Source organism: Equus asinus, chromosome 5, assembly GCF_041296235.1.
Source record: "Equus asinus isolate D_3611 breed Donkey chromosome 5, EquAss-T2T_v2, whole genome shotgun sequence".
Taxonomy (NCBI): Eukaryota; Metazoa; Chordata; class Mammalia; order Perissodactyla; family Equidae; genus Equus; species Equus asinus.
Window position 1 is genome coordinate 31,421,859 of NC_091794.1, and position 24,845 is coordinate 31,446,703.

The 24,845-nt window shown below is 39.1% G+C and overlaps 1 protein-coding gene across 2 annotated transcripts in view; it reads right to left on the reverse strand.

Annotated features, from left to right (window-relative positions):
• CCDC50 (coiled-coil domain containing 50) overlaps positions 1–24,845 on the reverse strand; it is a 69,257-nt gene that overhangs the window by 26,883 nt on the left and 17,529 nt on the right. For both annotated transcript variants that reach the window (XM_070509200.1, XM_014843286.3), the window contains exons 2-5: positions 14,632–14,694; positions 13,646–13,772; positions 9,404–9,494; positions 780–897 (exon numbers count right to left, since the gene is read on the reverse strand). In XM_070509200.1, the coding sequence (XP_070365301.1) occupies positions 780–897; positions 9,404–9,494; positions 13,646–13,772; positions 14,632–14,694 (399 nt within the window). The remainder of the gene's footprint in view (positions 1–779; positions 898–9,403; positions 9,495–13,645; positions 13,773–14,631; positions 14,695–24,845) is intronic.

The window sequence follows — 24,845 nt, forward strand, 5'->3', positions numbered from 1 at the left end:
TTGGTCTCCAAAGTATAGTCTCCAAGCTGAACAACAATAAATATTGACTCTAGAAACTATAAGAAATCTTTCCTTTGACAGATCTTTGAAAAGGACTGAACAATACTTGCAAATATTCATTTCCCAACACACTTTATTAAGAATCACCACCACCACAATTGCCACCACCATACCATCACCACCACCACACTGCAAAAGCAGGGCCTCGAGAAGAGAAACTTGGAAGAACTCCTCTCCCTCAGAAATTTTTCTATATGATCATCAAATAGCAAAGAAAGCATCAAGAGCAAAACATGAAGAGAGAACCTTAAAATCTAATTTTATCATCAGCAGGCTAAACCATTGGCCTAGGTTTAAAAGACAAGTATTGAAAAAGAGCTTTGTTATCCAGTAATTGACATATAGTGTACCTTCTTTATTATTTGTGCCAGCCCGCTGCTTCAAACAGTACTGCCCAGACTTTCTTGAGAAAGATCAAGCCCAGAGACTCATCTGCCATTTTCCACACCCCAGTTTATATGCTTAGAATGTAATACAGCATTCCAAGTGACAATAGCACAAAAGAATGCATGCCAAATCTTACAAAACCATACTCAGCTTCTAACAGCCGTAAAACTGCCTCTAGTCATCCAACTAAGGAACAGATAAATTTATTAGATTCAGATAGAATTCTGCTACAAATTAAATGGGCCCTCAGGTCACTTAATGGATGAATTTAAAAAGGGGTGTTTTGCAGTTGAGTCTAAGGATAGAGTAGCCCATGCTGTAGGCACTGTTACCTCCATCTTCATAATAGTAACTATCTCCATAAGCATTGGCCCCGGACGATTCTGGAAAGTGTTTCTTTCGTTTTTTCTCTTCCTGTAACTCCTTTTCTTGCAAAAGGCGAGCTATGTCCTGCATACACAAAGAGAATGGAAATAAATATTACGAAAGAATAAATAAACTCCACACAGTGATCCTCCAGGTTAATGGTTCGACATTCTATTGCCAAGCTTTTGTGGGCTCTGTCTACAGCTCTCCAGACTTTCTGGCATTCAGCTCATGCTATCCAAATGCCACAGAGGGCTGCTCGACAGGAGAGGCTCATGATCCAGATGAGCAAGAAAGGCTTTTTTTAATTGAAATTTAAATCTTACTCAATGTGAAGACATTCAAACCTAGTATTCCTAAAGCTAGTTATACAACAGAATTTTAAAATACATATTTGTGGGCCCTTTTTCCAAGATGATGATTCAGTCATTCTGGATGGGGAAGAGCAGAGTAATCTATAAAGCTTTATAAATTATATTTATACTTTTAAAACTTTTTAAAAGAATTCTTCAGCTGATTCTGAATTAGCTTTGCATTAGAATACCTCTGTCTTAACTGAAAAAGAGAAAGTTTTCTTCCTATCTTCCCCTGTTTCATCTCTAGGCAAGTTTTTACCAGTTCCTAAATGATGAATAACATTCCGACCCTCCCCATTCTATCGCCCACGAAAACAAAGCTATACATAACTACAACACAAATAAATTATAAATGGCTTAAAAACAGGGTAAAAATGTATATAGGAGTACAAAAAGAGGCAATATTATTTCTGCTTAAATGAATTAGTGCAAGGTTTTGCATTCGTTTTAGGTTTTGAATAAAGAACTGGATTCCAATAGGCAAAGTAAGGAGACTAAACAACATCAGCAAAGTTATGAACATTTTAATGGGCATCCATCTAGAAACAAACCAATATACTAATTAGAATGTAGGATGTGCGGTGTTGCAGAGAAAGATGAGACTAGAAACACAGTCTGAGGCTGGATAACAGGCACTCCTTAGAGACAATCGTACGAAGTCTAGAGTCTACAATGGAAGGGATGAAGAGTTACTAAAGGTTTTGAGCTGGAGAGTGACAGTGTTCTGAATCTGAAGATGATTTCTAAGCAAGTCCAGTAAAATAGCACACCAACTTTGTTCACATACACTTTTTTGGAGAGAATGTCCCTAGCTGTCACCAGATTCTTAGAGATTGTACAAATATGGCAACAATATTCACTTGTGCAAATGGCAATAACCATCATACGTAGTCTGAGGTGTTTGATTCTTCATATTTATAACAAGGAATACAATGATAGCTCAGTGGTGAGTGATGGAAATCTTGAAGCAAAAATTAAGTACTATTCTTCCTTTTGCAATTTTTTGAATAAGTCAAAATGAAGAATATACTGACTGCAAGGCAAACTTACAAAAAAAAGGTCACCTGAATGAATCAATTTCTTTCATGTCAGTGGAGAAAGAAGTTGGATGCTGAGGCTAGGTAAATCAGCCACGATGATCCACATACTCAGCTTTTAATGTTCATCAAAATGGCCTTACAAATCTGACTTTATGTTAAATAAATGCCTAAATTCAAACTTACACATATACTATTAACATATTGCCTTTAACTGATTTCTATGCTGGAAATTTCTCATAAAACTGTGTGAAAGAAAGATATATAAACATCTAATAAATAATCTATGGAAAAGCCCATGCTATAGCGTCATACACTTAAGTGGGCACTGACAAAATGCTGCATCACAGAATGAGAGGTAAAGAACACAATCCTACTTAACACAAGTACAATTTCATGCAAAGAAATTTGAATTTATAATACTTTGATGGAAAAAAATTCCCCTAAATCTGAAAGTCAAGATGATTTTGTTCTCCTTTCCAATTCAAGCCAGAGATCTTTTCGAGACAGTGGGAGAGAAATATTAACTACTAAAATGAATTTCTTTGGGCTTCAATTCTTTATCTATACAATGAAGAGTTTGAACTACTTAAAGTCAAAAGTCCTGACTCCCTGATACATCAGATTTTGATAAATCTGTATAACCAGGGGCCAGCCCATGTGCCAGTTTCATGACATTGGTGTCTTATAACATAAATGCAAAACTTCTCTGAGTTGTCATGTTTACTAAGCACCCAACACCACACTTTCCTAAGTGGTTTGTTTTATAGAATACAAAAAATTTCCCTTGCTATAACTGAGTAAAAATATAAAGGAAAATTACCAGGTCCAACTGCCAGCAGAAATTATTAAACTACACTCCAGGGACCTTGTAATTGCTTTCCTGCCATTGAATTTAGTCCTAAAGAATACATAGTAATAAGCTGTTTTCTTAGTGTGAAGAACCAGGAGAGAAACAAGGATGACGCTCCTTCTTTACAACACATTAGCTAGTCAAAGGAAGTGCTTTTAATCAAGTAGAAAAATAATAGTCAAAACGTGTTATGCACCTTAGCACCCAAAGCTTTTGCTCTTTTAAGCTCTCAGAGCCTTTTTAAAATTATTTTTTGTGTGTGTGAGGAAGACTGGCCCTGAGCTAACATCCGTTGCCAATCTTCCTCTTTTGGCTTGAGGAAGATTGTCGCTGGGCTAACATCTGTGCCAATCTTTCTCTGTTTCATGCCACTACAGCATGGCTTGAGGAGCAGTGCTAGGTCCGTGCTGGGATCTGAAGCTGTGAACCCCAGGCCGCCACAGTGGAGAGTACGAACTTAACCGCTACGCCACTCGCCAGCCCCTCTTAGCGCTTTTTTGAGTAAGCTTCGACTGGGTGAGAGGAAAGGCTGGCTAGGCTTGAGGAGTGAAAGGATAAAGGAGTCAAAGAAAAATTGATGCTCTATTATAACTGTGGTTGAACCCAAGTTAGTTCTCCTGACTGCTTCCCAACATTACTGTGGAAGGAGTCCAGTGAGGTGATTTCAGTATAAAGCATTTCCCCTGGAACAGGCTAAAGATGGCAATTCTTAGTCACATGCTTGGATGCAGCTCAGTCCCCCTGACATAAACAACCTCCTTGCTCCTCAGCTTCCTTCCTGTGAAAAGTTATTCTAGAACAGCAGTTCCCAAGCCTTGTTCCTGAGAACAGTGATCTCAAGGGTCTCCAAAAAACACAAAGCATTCAATGGAAAGCATGTATTACAGCTAACTCTTTAAAATACACAGTAGCATATTTTATAACTTTGATAAAAGAAAAGAAACCAGTTATCCTGTAACCCAGGAATTGCCAAATATATTTTGAGACAGAAAACTTTTTTCCACATAAAAAATTTAAACCTTATGGAATTAGTGTTCCACAAAACAAAATCTAAAAGAATTTATAAGCCCTTTGAAGTCATTTTCAACAATGTTTTAATTAATCATATAGTGGGCTTACTTTGGGCTAATATGTAGAAATAACTGTTACACAGAAGAGTTTCCAATAAACACATTTATCAGAATGAGAATTTACAATTATATCTCATCTCTCCCTTTTCTGTTATCCAAGCTCACCCAGCTGTGGAAAATTTGGAACTGTGAGTGTAAGAAAGGACACAGGTAAACACCTCTAGAATGCCAGAGGAAAGTCATTTTAATGAACACATAGATGTACTGATGCACTTCAATGGGCCACACATCCTGCTAGAGACCTGAAGAGACAAGACGTGTGGTCAGCATCCTCACAGTTCTTATCTATTAAATGTCAGAAGCAAAATGATCAGCAGAACGTAAGACAGGCAGAGTGAGGGCTCTAAGAGGGGCACACACGCAAACCAGGGCCGAGGAGTCCACGGGGGCCTGGCACAGCTTTCCCAAGGAGATTACAACTCACTGAGCCACGGTGTTGGATTCCTTCAGGTGTTTTTATGGTTTATATGATTTTACATCAGGGTTACTTCTCCCTGAAAGTTTTCACCTCTATCCTACAAAGATAGTGAGTTTCGAAATGAGGAAATCTTCGGTATAAAAACAATCAAAAGGAGATCTGAAAATGTGATATTCAAATGACTGTCAAAAAGAATCAAAAAAGGAAACTTATTCCATTAGATTGCTAAACTTCTAACTGGCAATTACTGTAACATCCAACACAGTAAGGAACTCAAAGCAGGTATAATCCTGAAAGGGTTATAAGACAAGAAAACAGGATAATACCAACTCTATGAATGTAAAAACATCAATATAACTAGGAAAAGGAGAGAGAAGAATTTTCTCAACCAAAAGCCTCCCTCCCTCTCACTTCCCCTTTCTGGCCATATATGTATAAACTTTTTTTTTTGGTGAGGAAGATTGGCCCTGAGCTAACATCTGTGCCCATCTTCCTCTATTTTGTATGTGGGACACCGTCATAGCAGGGCTTGGTGGTGTGTAGGTCCATACCTGGGATCTGAACCCGCAAACCCCAGGCTACTGAAGCAGAGCACAAGAACTTAACCACTACGCCACCTGGCTGGCCCCTAAACTTATTTTTTAAAGCGCCAAAACAGGAAATTTCTTTTTAGTAGCTAAAATGTATTGCTATCTAAGCTATTCTCAAAATATTAGCAGCTTATATACTCTTTTAGAACATGAAATTCTAACCATCTTAAGAACACTATGAAAAGCATCATGGTTCACACTAGATTAATTTTTAATGTAAGTTGATTACTAAGTTTATCCCTGAACAGTTCATATTATAAATGGTTTCAAATCATTGAACTAGTTACACAGACTTTTCATAACATTGTCGGCCATACTAATGTTTACTTAAGCAAAAAAACATATTTTTCCTTAAAATAATTGCACGTGCACATAAATTTGGACCTACGTTCAAAGACACATATGTATACCTATAGATACTCACATACACACACAGACACGCAGTTACTTAGAGTTTTATGTAAGAATAACTAAGTTAAATGAACTAAACACATTCCTTGGCTTTATTAAACAACACTGAAAAATGCTTATGTTGTGACCAAAGAGAAAGATCCCACTGGAGTTAGTCCACTTTCCTTAATTACACACTCCTCAGTCCAGTATTCCCAAAGGCTACAAGCCCCCTTCAATAGGGTGCCTAGAGAGAAATGCAACTACTATTTTTAAGACATTGAGTAAAAGAATTTTTAAAAAATGGAAGGGGCCCTGGCCCCATGGTGTAGTGGTTAAGTTCAGCAGGCTCTGCTTCAAGGCCCGAGTTCGCAGGTTCTGATCCCAGGTGTGGACCTACACCACTCATTGGTGGCCATGCTGTGGTGGCAACTGACATACAAAATAAAGGAAGACTGGCACTGATGTTAGCTCAGGGTGAATCTTCCTTAGGGGGGAAAAAAAAAGCACTACTTTCCTTACATCTGTGCTCTGTTAAAAAAAAACAATAAAATGATATCACAACAAACTCAGAAATGCTAATTCACCCTCACAAAGTTGTATAACTCTACTTCTCACATACAATGTTGTTCAGAAAAAACATCTCTGTCCCAAGAGGAAAGGGGCCTTAGAGTCTACATCAGGTTGTTTTGGGGGATTATAAACTACCCAAGAGAGTTGACCCCAAAAATCTCTAAGAAATTTTGGTGAAAATCCAGAGAGGAATTTTCCACAGCCTTGCTGCTAAACAAGAACTTATTAGGTAAGCAGACTCTACAAGGAAGTAGAAGAATGGCGAAAAAATAAATAAAAAAGAATTAGGACAGTGCATGAGTAACAAGCAATGCTTTTTCAAGAGTTGGCTAAAAAAATCAGCATTCTTGTCTCAGTTTCAGTCTCCTCTATGAGGCACCCTGGACTAAAATAAATAAGCATTATCCTCATCCTTCAGAGACATACTCTACTAATGCAAATTTTCTTCATTTAATATCAACAACATACCAGTCAGCTGAAAGTCACATTTTTCTGCAATAAAAGAATATCTTGGCACAGCAGCCATCTTCTCATCTAAGCCATCGGTTGAGAAATCAAAAAGCCTGAATGGAGTTTTTAAAGGCTACTCTCGGTAAATCTCCACAACTGGCTGTCTCATTTAATCTCTCCACTGCACTGGGAAGGGGGACATTCAGCAGCTCAAGCAGTAACGGAGGGCAAGGTAGGGGAGGCCTGGACAGGCAAGGGAACAGAAGATCCTCGGATCCCACCACAAGTCTGTCTATTGCTCCCTCTTTCTGATTTAAGCACACATCTCGCTCCAAGAGAAATCGGAGTTGCTATAAAGGGCAGAATGGTGGGGAAAACACTTGGCCAGAAAGCCAAAAGGAAGGAACAATTATTAACTTCATAGGCACCAGAGGCCTTATACACATGATCAATCGCATTTAAACCTCCCAACAGCCCCTCAGGGTATGTACCATTATCATGACTTCTCCAGTTCAGAACCTGAGTTCCATGTGGTTAAGTGAGATGCTGAAAGTCCCAGCTAAAAGTTAAAGAGCTAAGATTCAAACCCAGGGCAGGCTAACTCCAAAGCCTGCATGTTTTATGTTGTCACAGTAAATCTAAGGCAGAAGCACTCAGTCAGGGGACCTGAATTGTACAGACATTTCTCTAGTATCTTACTAGAGCTTGACACCAGTCACTTACTTCTTCAAGACTTAATTTCTTCATCTGAAAAATGGAGTTAATCATTACAATGCTTACTTTATACAGTGTTACCATGAGATTATTGTGATTGCTATTTAGATTCTACAGGCCTAAAATAAAGTGTTTTGGTTTCTCTTTCTAGCCTGTTTTTCTCTGAATGGGGGAAAGAAAATCACAGGACACCAGCAGCATTTACAAGAAGCCAACTTCATTACTCCATTATTTTTAAAATAGAAGCTTTCCTGTCTACAACATATAATCACTTCTTTCAGTTCCCAGTTTCATCCCCAAAGCAAAGTCTTGACTATAAAGAGGCAACACATCCTGTTGTAAGAAAGAGCTCCTGTATTGATAACAGGAAGGATGGAAATTAATCCCTAACCCTTACTTGCAGTTCTGATTATCACATAATCATGATTTGTTTTCTAAAGAAACGGCTAAATAGACTCATACCAGGTGTCTCACCCTCACCTGGCACTGAACAAGGAGTCCTGGAGGAACGAGCATGGTTCAGTGGGAGCTGCAGTGTCTGTGGGCCAGCTTACTGATGACCCTGATCACATCTATTTAATAGAGTAATCATACATGCCAGTTTGCCCAGGAGAGTCTCAGTTTATGTAAAAATTAAAAGTGCCCTGTTTAACCCTGAAAAGTGTTTCTGAATATACAATAAATCATATGGTCATCCTACTATTAAAACTGATAAATCATTTTCTTCCTCATTATAAATCAAGACAGTGGCCAAGAACAGCACAAGACAGTGTGAAAGAAGGGAGACAGAGAATGAATGCAAATTGAAAAGAAATTGCAAGAAATTCTGGGGCCAGCCCCATGCCCAGTGGTTAAGTTCACGCACTCCCCTTCAGCGGCCCAGGGTTTCATCCATTCGGATCCTGGGCATGGACACGGCACCACTCATCAGGCCATGCAGAGGCGGTATCCCACATAGCACAATCAGAGGCACTCACGACTAGAATATACAACAATGTACTGGGGGGCTTTGGGGGGAAGAAGAAGAAGAAGAAAAAATAAAAAGAATATTGGCAACAGATGTTGGCTCAGGTGCCAATCTTTAAGAAAACAAAAAAGAAATGCTGAAAACATAAAACAAAAGCCAGTAACGGTTAACTGCAAATTCAAGTCTTCTTACAAACCAGATATTATTGCTAATTTTAGTCATTTTCAGCTTTAAAAACAACACAATTTAAAAATATATACAGGCTCAAACAGATTAGTTGTTTGAGGCAGCATATCATAGGAGAGTGAAACCATCAACAAAAAAAAGAGTGAGACCAACGACGGCTCCTGGCCTCATACTGACTACTCCTGGACTCCTGTTCAGGCTACACTCAAGGTCTGCTCTCTGAAGTTGCAGGAATAACTCATAGACAGACACCCTGTATTAGGGGGAACAGTGTCCCCTAAAAATTCATTTCTACCAAGAACCTCGGAACATGACCTTACTTGGAAACAGGGTCTTTGCAGATGTAATTAGTTAAAAAGAGATCACACTGGATTAGGGTGGGTCCTAGATTCAATGACTGGTGCCCTTAAAAGAAAACAAAAGGACACAAAGATACAGGGAAGAAGCCCATGTGACAATGGAGGTAGAGACTAAAATGATGTAGCTACAAGCCAAGAAATACCAATGATTGCCAGCAGCCACCAGAAGCTAGGAGGTAGCAAAGAAAGATCTTTCCCAGTAGGTGGCATGGCCCTGCCAAGACCCTGACTTCAGGTTTCTAGCATCCAGAACTGAGGGAGAATAAATTTCTACTGCTTTAAGCCACCAAGTTTGTGGTAAGGTGTTACAGTAGCCCTAGGAAACTAATTCACACCTTATGTCCAAGTACCCAGCATCATCTTTAGGACTTCACCACTTACGCAACTGGTCAAGAGGCAATAAACAGTGGTCCATGGAAGGCAATCCTTAAGTCTCTTCACCCCAGGGGAGGAGAATTCTGCTGCCTATTCAGCAACCCTACACTGAGCCCAAGAATACAGAAAGGAATTGCTCCAGACCTCAGCAGCCCTTCCTCTATGGCATGAGGAGCGCTAACTAAGTCCTACCTCATCCTTCTTCTCCTGAATGCGTCGTCTCTCTGCCTCAATAGCCAGCTTCTCCTGGATTTCCTGAGCAATTTCACAGTCTTGTTGTTCACTGAAAAACAAAGGTGAAAACAACATGAATAAATAAAGGATTTTTCCTAAAAATAACACAATTTACTGAATACTCACTTTGAGCCAGTAGGTATTTTTATTTCATTTAATCCTCACAATAACAATACAACAGGGTTGATATTGTCACATCTTATGATGAAAAAACTGAGGCCCAGAGCAGTGAAATCATTTCCTTGAGATCACAGAGAAAATGAGGGGCAGAACCAGAATCTGATCCCCAGACACTACAATGGAATGCTCCAGGCTTTTTCCACACCACCATATCATCTCACCCTACTGGGGCCACTCTACTGAGACAGGAATGTTTTCTCAGGATTCTGCAAAGGACATGTAGACCGTGACGTGAATGTCCACGAATATCCAAATATGTATAAAGCACACAGGAAAAATTTGGGAGCAAGTTCACTAAAATGTCAATAATACTGCAGTCACCTACAGGTGGGGGTATGACTCCAAAAGGATTTTTATAAGTTTTTTAATTCGGTGTATTTTTTTTCAGTTTCAACAGTGAATACTTATAAAATCATACTTAAAAAAAAAACCATATTCCCCAGTTCTGGTTCCCAACAGAACCTCTCTGGCTGATGCCCGTTTTCGTAATACTCTGGCCACCAAATGCTGTAAAGAAAAACCAAATGCTGTAATACCACTGCTACCATACTTTTGTTTTGTTTTGGCATTTATGCATTCAACAAAGATTTAAACAACACCTGCTACGGTCCAGGCACTATGCTCAACACTGAGGATACAAAAATGAACAAATCTTCATGCTGTACTCAGCAGCTCACAATACATTCTGATGGGAGAAACAAGAAATCACCTCGGTGGAAGAAACAGATCCTTTAAAACAGCACCTTTAAAACAGCAGTTCCAACAGAAAATGGGGTTTGGATCTCTCCGAGATGCTATAGAATATGCCCCTAGGTGAACAAGTCTTCTGTTTTTAGTTTTCAAGAAAAGCCAACAGGCACTGTAAAATTCTAGAGCGCAATGGCTCTGGTGAGCCAACCTCTACACAAAACTGGTAGCGACGAAAGATGAACACAAACATGCTTAGAGTTTACTATCTAAAAACATTCTGGGATAAAATTACAACTGTGATTTATATACATAGTTTGCTTGCTAAACAAATATATCCTCTTATTCTCCCCCTGCTAACTGAACTTAAAGTACTCAATGAGTCTCAGTCTTGGTTGTATATTTACATTGAATGGCAGTCTTTCGTAACTGAAAAGTGCTGGGGGTGGGGAACACCCTAACTTCTCTGGAGGAACTGAAACCCATATATTCAGTACTAACAAAACCGAGGGGATGAAAAATTACTCTCACTTATATAAGGAAAGGGTCACTTTCAATGGTTTGAAAATAGGTATATGTAGGTGAAGGAGATGTGCGTCCACACAGGTGTGTACGTCCGTGTGTGTGCACACAAGACAGAAAGGAAGGAAGAGAATGCAAGACAGAAAGCACAGGCCAGAAGTGGTAAGACTTTCTTAGAATCAGTAGGGAAATCACTGGACAAGAAGATGTCTGCAAGATCTGATTTCTGGTCCTGCCACCGATAACCAGTGAATCAAGCCCTGTCATGTCACCTTATCGGCTATAGAAGTTTTTGGACTTAATGACTTCGGATTATGGGTCTAATATTTTAGGACTCTCCACCATCTAATCCAAAGAACTGAAAATAAATAAAAATCTACTCAGAACAATTTTCATTTATATATCCTCTTTCCATTCACTTATTTCTAATAATTAAGAATCATACACAAAATCACGGTCTTGGTTTTCGACTTGTCTACCTGGACCTCCCAAACTAATGTAAAACCCACACAGGAGTAAGCAACGACTAAGTCCACGCAGGGTGACAACTGGGAGAAGAAAGCAGGAGCAGAGCAGAGAAGGCAAATCCAAATGAAATGTTAAATGTCAGAAGTGACACAGAAGATGTATCTCCTAGCACAGAAAATAAAGAGGTGAAGTTTAAGCTGAGCTTAATTATTTCAAACCATATATCCAAGAAGGGCCAGTTCTAACTCACTCAGCTAATTATACACAATTTGGGGGAAGCAAAATCTAGTTAGAAAAGAGTAGTTAAGAATTGGTAAGCCTGACTTCGGACAGGGGATGCAGGATCCAGACTGAGTGAAAAGTTTCAGTTCATTAAAATCTACAGCACTTCATCCTTCCCATCATGTTCAGCTGTCAAGATTGCCAGGGAGTGAAAACTGAAAAAATTCCTTTCTAGCTTACTTATTTTGACCAGGAATGCCTCAAAAACCCTGAAGTCCTAGGCAGAAAAATAATACCTGGTTCTGCTCATCTAGGACCTATAATCCATCATTCTCCAAATCCTGATTTACATTTTACAGTGGTTTGTCTTGATAATCTCTGACTAACCTTATGACACTATCATTACCCTAATTCAGGATCTTTAACTTCTGCAACAGTCTCAGAAGTGGCCTTCATAACAGGCAATAATTTAGAACTCTAGAATGTTCTAGCTCTGGCTCTCATCTTAACGGTGTGACACTGAGCCTCCACACATCTCAAATCTCTCTGTTCCTCTCTAACTCCATTAACATTACCCTCAATTCAGGCCTCATCGTCTCCCTCCCCTCTATATCTCTCTCATCTTTGTCCTCAATTCAAACCTCCTCATCATTTCTTAATTTGAACACTGCTCAATAGCTGCCTTCAATCTTGCCCCCTCCAATCCTTTACTTACCCAGCACCCAGGTTAGGTCCCAAAATGAAAATCTAAAATCCTTCAATGGTTCTCTATTGTTTATACTATAAAATCTATGAAACCTACATTCCTCAACATAACTTACATGGCCTTTAGGTCCAGCTTTTGACTAGTTTGCTGGCCTCATCCCTGACCTATACCCCCAACCATACTCTCCACTCCATCAATACTGAACATTGCGCAGCTACCATGAGATTTCAGGTCCTTTTACCTCTGCCTTGATGCATGCTACTCCCTTGGGCTAGAATGGTTTTCCCCCATTGTCACTACAAGTTCCTAATTAACCATCAAGGTTCAGATTAAATATATCACCTGTGTTGGGTTACCAGTCTCCTCTTTCATAGGTATGAAATTTACCACTCAATTCTCTGCACCTCGTACATGTATCACTAGATATGGAGTGCTCCGAGTTTTTTCCCGAGACCCTTAAAGGTGATGGCTATGTTTTATTCACGTCTGTGGTCTCCAGTGCCTTTCATGGTGTCAGGTTTAGTAAGAATAAATAAGAGTATTTATGTATAAAATAAGGAAGCTGAACAAAATGATGAATAAAGTCCTCTCTACCAATAATAAAACAGAAAGACAAACTCTTCTCAAAGGCAACAAAAATGACAGCCTTTCCTGTTTATTTCAACACAGCAACTAAAGTAAACTGAGGGATCCCTTCACTTCTTCTTTTAACCTTTCCTCCTCAAAACAGTATCTTGTGGTTAAATCCACCATTAGAGGTTTAGGTATAAGAGCTACTCCCCCGTGAGCTCTAAAACATTGAAAAAGAGTAAAAAAGTCACTGTGCTGGAAGAGACCTTAGATATGATCTTTCCATCTATCTAACCGTTAAAGGAGAAGACAGAGAAAGAACTTTTGTCAGACACTAAAATTAAGAAGAACACTGAGTATACAATTCAGAGCTTTCCAGAAGAGTCTGCCTCTACCTGAAAAGCAAGGGGTTCAAGGAAGATAAGAGCAGCAAACACAGCTAGGAAACAGTAAAGGAACCCAACATAACTCATAAAGTTCTTTAACATCCCGTATTTCACTGGATCCCCCAAACAACCTATGAGCGGAGGGGAGAGAGGTTATTTTCCCCAGGTTACAGGTAAGGAAAACAGACTCAGAGAGGGAGACCAAATGGTCAAAGTCATACAGTTAAAAGTACTGGAGTTCACATGAGAATTCACATGTCCCAAAAGCTAGTAAAGTGTTCCAACAACAAAGAAAATTTTTCAAAGCAAAGAAAACTATGGAATAGCCACCACAGGATTTGTAACCTAATAGTGAAAGGAATCAGAGGGACAGACGGAGTCTCCTTCTCCGCCCTGGTTGCTGGCTCCACAGAGAAAACCAGGCCTGGTACGACTTCCTCCCATTCCCCAAATCCTCACAGGTCTTTGTAGCGCTTCTGGAGTTGAGCCTGAGCTTTCAGATCCTCCTCCTGGAGCTGCTTAGCCACCTGGAGATCATGCTGGACCAAACGGTTCCGCTGAACGTTCGATGCCAAGTGATGCTCGACTGGACAGAAACATTAAGGAGAGGAATTGTAATGCTTTGGCTTGTTAATAATAAACCTCAGAAGAAACTTAATAAAAGCTTTTCTATTAAAAAGAGCTTCACATCTATCACTTTATTTTATGCTCTCTGTAACACTGTATAATAGGCTGCACCAGACTTATTATTCTCATCTTTCCATTAAGTAAAAGAGGATCAGAAAGGTTAAGTAATTTGCATTTGGTCACACGGCAAAACAGAGGCAGTACCAGGACTTCTACACAAATATTCAAAAGCCTGGGCCAGGGCTCTTTCTGCCCTACAAGTTGCCACTCAATTTATAACCTACATTTTTCACTACTTAATTTTTATACTGACATATGAGTTAATAACTCACAAATTACATATTCACAAATATGTACTTTTGTATAAAACATACAACTTAGATTTACCTTCTATAATTATATACGTAAATATTCAGAAAAACCCACAATCTAGATGCCACCATTGCCTGCCTGGAAAAAGATTTTCTGGCCCCTGTTCTAGGGGAAGGAAGAGACCCCTGGGCCAGCCTTCTACACACCCCAGATGCATCTACACACCCCAGATGCATGGATAATTGTCTTGCCCTCCCACAACACTAAGACAGGGAAAAGGTTCAAGTCCCTCTTTTCCACCGATGATACACCCAACAGTATTCCAATCCCTGGCTGCTGTCTTACTTCAAAACACCCAGAACTTCATTCTTCAGCCAGGTGTCATTTGTCTAGACAAATCCCTCAGGAAGGACAGATGGTCTCTCCCTGTCTCACCCTAAGAAACTTGCCTCAAGCTACCATTAAAAAAGCAAACTGAAGGAGCAGAAATGAGGGCCATTACTCACTCTCTTGCTCCTGCAGGCTGTGGGCCAGGGTGTGGTCCTCCAGGACAGCGAAATCTCGGCACACTGCAGAGGAGGAGAGGGGAAAAGAAGGCAGGAAGGCTCATCAGTAGTATTTTAACATAAAAAGAAAAGGATTTTGTTTACTTCAAAAAATCAAGTGTAGTATTTCAGGACGATTAATTTTATAATTGGCAATGCACGAAATAGTGACTAGTTAGTATAAAGTTTTCATTCACAAAAATCCACGTAGCACCTGCTTAGAGCCAAGCAGAGTGTCAGAAAACAACGGTTAGCTTTAGCTCTGATCCTTGGCCTAAGGACGTTAACCACAGAATGAGAACCAGAGATCCAGAAATTCCAATCTGCTTGCATAAAGGGAGGGCATGTACTGCTGCAATAATAAAAAAGACGAGAACGTTTTGCATATTGCAGCTGAGAGAAAGCTGAGTTCTCCATGGTCAAAGAAGTTAAAAGAAATCTAGCCTATGCCTCCGTCATCTGGGGTTCAGAGGATCCTTTCCCAGAGATTGACATCCATTCTGGTGTTCTTTAAGAAAAACACACATTGGTCCCTCAGGTATGAGCAGATCTCTACTTTAAGGATAATCACATTCTTCAATGCGTCCACACCCTCAGACATGTGTTAGAACTGGTTCTCTAGGTCTCTCTAAATGTAGAGCTGCCTAAAAAGAATCTGCAAACCAAAAGACAACGGAAACCTTGGAAGATACCAGAAATCTGCCCCTAACTTTGCTTCCACCTGGACATCCAGGCAAGAGTATTTGCTGGCCTATTTTCTCAGACGGCAAATGGGAAGAGATGGTCCCCAAGGTCCATTCTACCCTATACTGCAACTGAAACTCCTGCTTCTTAAAACAAACATATACACAAAGAACTCTTAGGATGAAAAGCGCCGCTTTGTTTATTTGTTTTAAGGTCGTGTAATTTAGGTAGTATGGACTTACTCTACTCCAAACACGTAACTCACACTAAAAAGGAAAATTCCCCAAACCCTCAGACTACCGCAACGTGTAGGACTCATGAAACTGTCCTCTAGGGCTTACCACAGGTGACAGATTTCTTTCTGCAGCTTTGGATTTGCCCGTGAGGATATTCAACTGAAATGGAATGAAGAAACACTCCTTGGCCATTCTTAGCACTTATGTATGTTCCCATATCCATTCACATAGCTTGTCCCTCACCGAGAGAGAATACAACAAAAAAGCAGGCAGATCTCACAGATGTCAAGATTCCTCTGAAAAGGTTTCATGATGGAGGAATCATTTCTGCCCAAGAACCATATTAAACTGAACATGACCTGTGTACGCCTTGCTCAAATGCAACTGTAAAGCCAGTAATTCCAACAGACAGTCCTGTTCTTTTACGTCAGATATATTCTCAGCAAATTCTAATAACCTGAGGCCCAGGTCCAAGTTACTCTATATTTCACAGAATGAAAGTGATGAACTAGTTAACCATCTTGATTGACAGGTGAGAAAAATGAGGGCCAGAGGATGAAAGGACTTATTAAGGCTATAGACATAGCTTGCTGGTGACAGGGCTAGCAGCCAGCTTTTGAGCCAGCAAGATCACTTTCCTTTCCTGACACCAGGACACCAAGACAGCCCTCCCGGACTCCAGGTAAACCAAAGTCGGACTAGACTAAAAGGAGATATTCTACTGACTAACATGCATTCTCTACAACATTTAGCTAATTAATATTAATTACTTAAATGGCCAAGGCATGTACGGATTTAGTTCATAGAAAACAAATATTCAGAATGAATGTAATCAGATCTTGTGCAAAAGAATGCTATTTTAAATACACTGCCTTATTATTCGAAGTACTTTTATTATACTACAAAGGCTTACGCTTGTATCCTAAAGTTAGTATTAATTTTAGATTAAGATTAGTTTTTTTAGATTAATCTTAAGATTGTTTTTCAAATCATGAGTGGCAATCTATTATTAGGTCATAAAATCAATTTATTAAGCATTTAAGAATGAATAGGCTAGAAAATACAGTATATATCAAACCTAGGACAGGAAACTATCGGTTGGAGAAATTTTCCCAGTTTTACATACACAAACATGTATATATGCATTACATCACAAAGTAAAATGTATCATTCTGTAGATTACAGTTGAAAAAGTCTAAAAGCCACTTCAATTTATATTATTATGGCAGAAAGTTATGCCAAAACAATATATTTTATATGTTTTTAATGTGTTAACTAAAATAAAAATTATAAAGTTATTGCAGTTTTCCATGTGGATAACCATGTGAAGAACTGCAATAATTTTATATTTTTTATTTTAGTCAGCACAACATTAAAAACATAATGCTTATGGAGACATACACCTGTAGTAAAAATACCTGTTTTTAACATACAGCACCGACACAAACTGAATGTAGAATAGTGGTTACCTCTAGACAGAGGAGCCAAGGGGCAGGAGTGCCATTGCTGTATATGCTGTTCTTTCTATTGCTTACAAACAAAAGAAAGAAGACTGAAGCAAATAAGGCAAAATATTAACATCTATTAAATTTGGGTAGTAGGTTCCTGGGTTTCTATATTTTCTGTCCTTTCCGTAATGTTTTACATATATTATATTTAAACTCTATAATATAAAAATCTTTTAAATTCATATCTTTTATTCCATCAACAGCAAACAGGGCTAAACCATAAACATGAAGACATGTTAGACATATCATAACAGGCACAAGGAATTTATGAATTACTGATTACCTCAACAATGACTCTTCTCAATGACTTCCTAATACTTAAACAGCAAGACTGAAGTATAGTCAATCATTGTGATTTGACCCTGAATCTTCCTACAGCAGAGGCTGAATTGGTACCCACAAAATATGAGTAGGGGCTGAGCGAGAAAAGAATCCAGACGATCTTCACCAACTACAAGGAAGTACACGCACTCATACGCACAGAATTGCATTGTCAATACACCAATTTAGCGCTTCAGAGTTTACTAAGAACTTCCAAACATATAATCTCATTAATACCAAAATACTATTTGCTCAATCCATAATTTCTTCTGCATCCACTCTAGCTGCTTTCAGGATCTGCCTCTGTATTCTCCACATCACTACTCTAATGCAAGTTGGACAACACTCACACATCCAGCCACCTTTGTAAATCAGTAACCAGGTAGGGAATTACAGAAAACATTTCACAGCCAGGCCAAGTTCAGAGCCTCGATCTTTCCTCCTTCTCTAATCTACTTTATTTCAAAGTAAACAGTATAAACAGTACTGATGATAAACAGCATAAACTCATTTCACTACCTTTCCCTGTAAGCACATTTAAGATGAACCACTGGACTCTGGACTTTTATCTTTCCACTTCTCAAACTTTTTCCCTCCAATGTCGACTTTCTCTCACCCTAATCTCAGGCTGATCTTGCCATTAAGCCAACCCTATCATTCTCCTTCATTCCCATCCAGACCTCAGTGGTCCTGTAGCCATTTCCCTCTGCCCAAACATTTTCCCCAAAGTTAGGGTGTGGCGGCTAAGTCTCTTTGGAACTCTAATAACCATGCAACTGCGCCTTCTTGCTTAGAAGAGCATCAACAGAAAGAAACAGACTTTATCCTTCAACTCTGGCAGGTAGCTGCCTCCCCATCCATTGCAAACTCTTCAGGGTAGGGATCTTGGAGGTCTAATTTCTGCGCCTTCCACTCAATTAGCACTGGATGTAGCAATATGGTAAGATTTCAGAAGATGCCCATTAATAGAAAAAAATGAAGAAAACCTGGTCAATAAAGTCAAAAAACAGTAAGAGTTCCATGGAAAAAGGAAGAAAATAATGTTATGAATAGAATTAAGGTCTGCCGTTAGGATAGCATGATAGAAACTTCTAACATTTTTCAAACATCATTTAAATAAAAACTAGAAACCTCCTTCATTCCCATTAAAAGAAATAGAGCGTTAGTGATTTTTTAATCCAGATATGTATATACGTATACAATAAATTAGTTTACATTAAGCCAAGCAAGTCTCGGAAATTGGAAGGATTTATACATATATAAAGCTCCTCCATCCATTTTCCTTGAAGAGAAAGATGATTCTCATTCATCTGAGATCCCCCTAAATAAACAAATGGCATAGTAAGCAACTAGTAAACACATTTGTTCAACAAACATTTGCTGAGCTGTTTTAGGATGAATAAGTCACTTCCAAGCCATCAAGGAGGTGGAAATGATAGAAAGGTAAATAGCATAATATAATCCGATAAATGTTATAAAGATCTAGAGAAAATCTTTGCAGGCATAACAATGGAGCAGTTATGCTTGTTATGATTTGGGGGTAGGTATAAGGAGTAGGGGTGACTTGGGCAGAGCATTATCAGGAAACCTTAAAGTAGTTAAAGTACAAAATGAATCTCAAAGGAAGGTTAAAATTCCTATGGGGCGGCAGAAGGAACAATTAACTCTATACAAACTAGAAGAGGAGTGAAGAAGTCACTCCCCTTCTGTCATTCTTTTACCCACATTCCAAAACTTTCAGAAGATACAATTCTTATTTATTTATTTATTTTGAGGAAGATTAGCCCTAAACTAACATCTGCTGCCAATCCTCCTCTTTTTGCTGAGGAAGACTGGCCCTGAGCTAACATCCGTGCCCACCTTCCTCTACTTTATATGCGGGACGCCTGCCACAGCATCGCTTGCCAAGCGGTGCCATGTCTGCACCTGGGATCCAAACCAGCGAACCCCGGGGCCGCCAAAGCGGAACATGCACACTTAACCGCTATGCCACCAGGTAGGCCCCAGAAAACACAATTCTTATGACTCAATCTTTACAAGCTTCCACCCACATAAAAAAGCTTGGATTAATAATACATTCACTGGAAACTATTTCTTTCAACTGTGTCTGTATTGCCTTTTATGTTCTAGTATAATTTTGTGAATTATTCTCTCTTTGTGTAAATGCTACTAGTAGCAGATGAAATACAAACTCGCTGCTTTGAGAGCAGGGATTATGCTTGGTTTCCTTTGTTCTGCGTACATCAAAACACCCTCTATGAATGAAGATGTTCCAGACACACGTTGTGTCTTGTAAAGTTTGGTAATGACAAGCAGCCACAATTGACAGTGATATAGTACTTTGTAGATTACAACGCACTTTCACATTTATTCCTCCTAACCACCTGAAAATAAACGTTTTATCAATATCCTCATTTTATTTATGAGGAAACTAAGGCTCAGAGAAATAAAGTGGCTTGACCAAGATGACGCAACAAATAAACAAATGAACTGGAAACCGAACTGAGCTCTTCTGGCCCCAAACAGTTCTGCTCAAAGAACCTTCAGAAAAAATAGGCCTATGTTTCAGTATGGCAGAAGAGTGATATTATTAACTCCTAATTAAAATAAGACAAACACGCACCAGGTACTTTAAAACTGAGGATGAAATAAAATTTAGGTATGGGTAGTATATGTGTTCAGAAGTCGGGTTCCAAGTCCCAAAATAGAGCAAGAAAAATGGGACACAGGTTAGTCTGTCTCACTATCTCCCAGGAATAAGCCTGTGGTAATCACCATAGGCCTGTGTTCACTTCTGAAAAACAAGAGCAATGAAACGTTCCTCTCATCTGCACATGCTTCCTCGGTGACCTACGAGAAAAATCCTAGGCAGGAACTGCAGAGGGAAATTCCAAGGAAAATATCCCTTTGGAATCTAACCACCTCTCCCATCTCCCTCACTCTCCCTCCAACATCAATGAGTTTCCCTCCCTTTGGAAAGACAGTATTAATGAATTTTAGATTAAGTGTCTAAGAGATGTTAAAGACAATTTGAACTAAGAAATGATAAGGTAAGCAAAGCCCTATGCCTTTGTTCACTGCCCTACGAGAAATGTCTCCCTAATCTATAAGAGTCTTTTCTCTTTATTTAAAGCTCTAATAAAACTGCCTGAGTAGAAGAGAAATGGGATGCAGGGAAACTGAACAGATCTCATTCTGATGCCAAATTGTCCACATTCCCAGCCCCAGCAAAGTTTATAATACACATACAGGGACTAAGGTGACATCAACATCACCACCACTAAGACCAATACCAAAAACACCACCCCTCCCATCACCACCACCGTCAGTGGCCAGAGTAGCAGCTAGGGAGCTGCTGAGAGATGCTCAGCTACAGATTACAGACACTCTCCTACCCATCTGCCCCAATTATGAGTCCCAAAAAAGCAAACATTGCTGGTCACTCTGACAACTGAAATTTCCCAATTTCAGGAAGAAAGCTGAAAACAAAGGGAAAAATATCTAAGTCATGTTTGAGCAATTAATTTACTAGGGAATAAAGGGTAACAGAAACCTTTGATCCTTCTCTGACTTTTACTGCCCTAAAATTTCCATCTTCTTGAAATTAACAAAATCCAAATATCATATGACAGAGGGAGGGGAGTGGCACCTAATTTGGGCTTATGCTAAGGAGGTAAATAACACAGGTGTTCCATCCTCATTTACATTGTTCCCAATCAAAGTAGCCAAGGGCAGGGCTACTTCTCTGATTAAGTCTCCAAATCTGCTGTTCTTTCCAATATACTATGGTTACTCCATCTGCCTGAGAGAGAGAGAAGATCCTTCTGAGCAGAGATCCCTAATATAATTAAATCTGATCCACCTTCCCAGAGTTACTATCCTGAGTACCTTAGTATAATTATCCCCCCTTACTAAAAAACTACCCACAAAGTGCACAGAGATTTCTGTAATTCCTTTATGAAAGACAAAAGACTTTCATTCCATACATTGTACAAATGATTGTGGCATTAAGTATCATTAACCAATGTTTCGACTGTTTGGGGATTTTTATGGTTATGGTTTCAGTTTGGGTTGGCTGGTTGGTGTGGGTGTGGAACACAGAGAATGGGAGAACCTCACAAGTCTGAAGGAAGCTTAGTCACCATTACATAGAGGGCAGGGGTAAGAACCCTGTTCTATCTGCCTGAGGCACCCCTCCACTGTCTAGAAAATTCATAATCAACCTTCAAAACCCTCATTCAAATGTCATCTCTCTATTAATCCAATCCTATAGGACATGTAACCAAAACCACACAACTGATTCTCTCACACACCTAGCAGACTTACCTATGCTTTTTGTTTTCCTTGATCTCACAGCATGTAGCAAATAAAGTACTGGGACACTAATCATATTATAATTACTTTTACTTATCTGTTTCCCCAGCATACGTTCAAGACCCTGAAAGGCAGGAAAAATTTTATGGATCATTTTCTCTCCAATATTTATCCCAGTACCTGAGATAACGATTTTCAAATAAATGCTTGTGGAAATAAAGGGCTCCTGAGAAAAATGACTAGTATAAATGATGTACCATGAAATACTGCATTTTTTGCAGGTGTAATTCATCCATATCCTCCAGCTCACTTAAAACAAGGCTAATGAACTGATGCCTACCTACACTATCTTAAATGACAGTAAAAGGTTTCTGCTTCCATCACCTCAAATTTCAGATGTATTATAATGGAAAGGTGAATTACCTGATAGAATCCTAGAATACCTAGAAAGGTGGTACACTAAGGCAGGTCGTCAATTGTTGGTCCCTTTAGACCACAATTAAACACATCACTCAATTTATGAAGAAACAATGGCTCTGAGACTGAAATAGCATGCCAAGGATCACACAGTTAAATAAGAGGCATTTCCAAGATTGGCCCCCAGGACAATGAAAAATGTGTGCATACATGAGGATGTTTGTTAAGCTAAACAATCTGACAGGGTGCATAGCAGGTATGTGGCGTTTTGAAGCAGAAAACGCAATTTGTGCTGAGACGCTGGCAGGAATTTTCAGAATCTGGAGCTAGTCTCCTGAGTCATTTGTTTGAGAAAACTGTCTCATGTCCTCAGAAATCCTCTATAGTTGCCAGCTGCCAAATAGTACAGAAAATTTAAAAATGTTAATAAATTAATTATAAGGTGAATGAAAAACAAGTCAAACTCAACAGAACCAAAAAAAAAAGCAGAACCAAAATCAAAAGAAAAATCTTAAGAAATCCTAGAAACTGATGGTGACGTAGTTATCTTGCCATTAACATTACAGAAAGATAGAAAGCTACCCTTTTCATAAAAAGTTCTACAAGGATCAGAAGAGTACAACTCAGAATCTTCTTCAAGGTTCTACCAAATATCTGATTTGCTAAAGTCACCACCTTGGTTAGAGCACCAAACTGTCTTAGAGAATGGAGACTTTAATCCCAAGGAAGCATCTCCGAAAATAGTAAAGGCCCCGGATGATAGGCTGGGTTCCAAAGATTCCTCACTTATTTCTAAATTTCAGTCACTGTTCATAAGGTATTGACTGATTCATCACTTTCTTAAAATTATAGAAACTGATTATCAGAGAGGGTCTTAATAGTTGTCAAGTCCAGCCTTATCCTGTCCAAATAATCATCTGGACTCCTCTTAAATATTTCAGCCACAGGAAGCCTACCTCCTTTCGACACAGCCCCCTTCAGGTAAAATGGTCTCAGAAGGACAAAACCTGCCAATCTACAGAGATCACCACTGGTTCTAGTCCCAGCCTCAGAGCACGTACACTCCCTAGGGTGTATAATATGGGTGTTTCGTATCAACCACTGGCACCCTGAAGTCTGTTGTTGTTTTATACACCCTACTGATGACCATCCACGTGGTGTATCATATGGGCTGTGCAAAGGTAAAGTCCTAAAGGTACTCTGGGTGACATGGGCAGAGCCCAGAGCTGATCTTGTGAGCCTCTCTACAGGGTACACTCTGACTATAGTTCAAATACCTGACTTTTCCACCTAAATCCCATTTAGAAAATACTAAAAGGATAGACTTCAAAATCCTAATGTTGATTATGTACTGTAGGATTACAGTGTAGCTTATTTTCCTTTTTAAACATTTCTACATTTTCCAATTTATCTGCCATGAAGGGGAATCTTATTGTTTATAGTCCTTTTCATAAAACTTTATAATGAAAGATAGATATGTTTTTAATCCAGTTTACGGATCTAAACAATGAAGCAACAGATATTTACTAGGAAAATAAACGAGTTGCAGTAGCAACGTTTTATTGATGCAATTTAATTATACCATTTCCTAAGGTTACAGAATGAAGGTTTTTTTTAAGGAAAAAAGTATGCCAGCAAAAACAAAGTCTACATAAGGCCCCAAATTTATATCGGATCTTCCTGAGAACCAAAGCAAGCAGGGAAATATGAAAAGTTGCTCAGTTCTCATTAACATAAAGGAGAAATAACACCAGTTCTTCACTGCAGAGAAATGTTTTACTAGCACCAAATATGAAAGTAAATTCAGTTACCATGTTGTAACTCAAATAGGAAGCCCTACATTATTTAATGGGCATCATCAGTAATTTAAGCATGAGTTTTAAACATGTGCCTACACACACACACACAGACACACCTTCAACAGAAGCACAAGGCGAAGCACAGTAAAGAGACGTTTTAAAACCAAAACAACTGATTTAATCTCAACATTTTACTCTGATGCAATTTATCAAAATAGGTTCTTGAGTTTTTTCCTAATCCCTCAAATTCAAAGTTAAATGAAAATCCCAGTAACCCAAACCACTTGTTTGGCAAGCAGATATATTATAGCTAACCACAGGCACACTCGATTGCAGGCAAGTGGGTTTTGGAAATGCTGAGATAATGTAAGTCCTCAAATCAGAAGTACCACTTTAATATCACAGACCATCTACATCATTATCAGAGACCACAGAGCAACTGGGCAACTTATTGGAAAAGTGAAAATGGCTGAGTCAGAAATTTCCATCTGACAGGGTAAAAGATGGGGTGAGAGGAATGGTGAAAACAGCGAGGAGAGAAGGCAGCAGAGTGGAAACAGCAATTTTTACTCATCCTGGGAGAACTGTCGGATAGAGAGAAGACTTTCATAAGGAAATATCTGACTCAAGTTATAAATGAGAAAAAACACCCACAAACACAAACAACCTCAGAAGCTTCCTGCGCCGCAGGCGTCAACTTTATGGATTGGTGCTTTGAAGCCAAACCTTTTTCTGTTGGCACTAACCAAACAAAGAAAAGTTACAACTCAGACCTTGTCTATTCTTAGAAAATGCAGATACAGATATTAACACAAATTGCTCTAAGTGTGCTTCCTTTCTTCTCAAGAAAGAGCCATAATCCCAAAATGAGTTCAACCTGGAGGTCACTGAGTCTA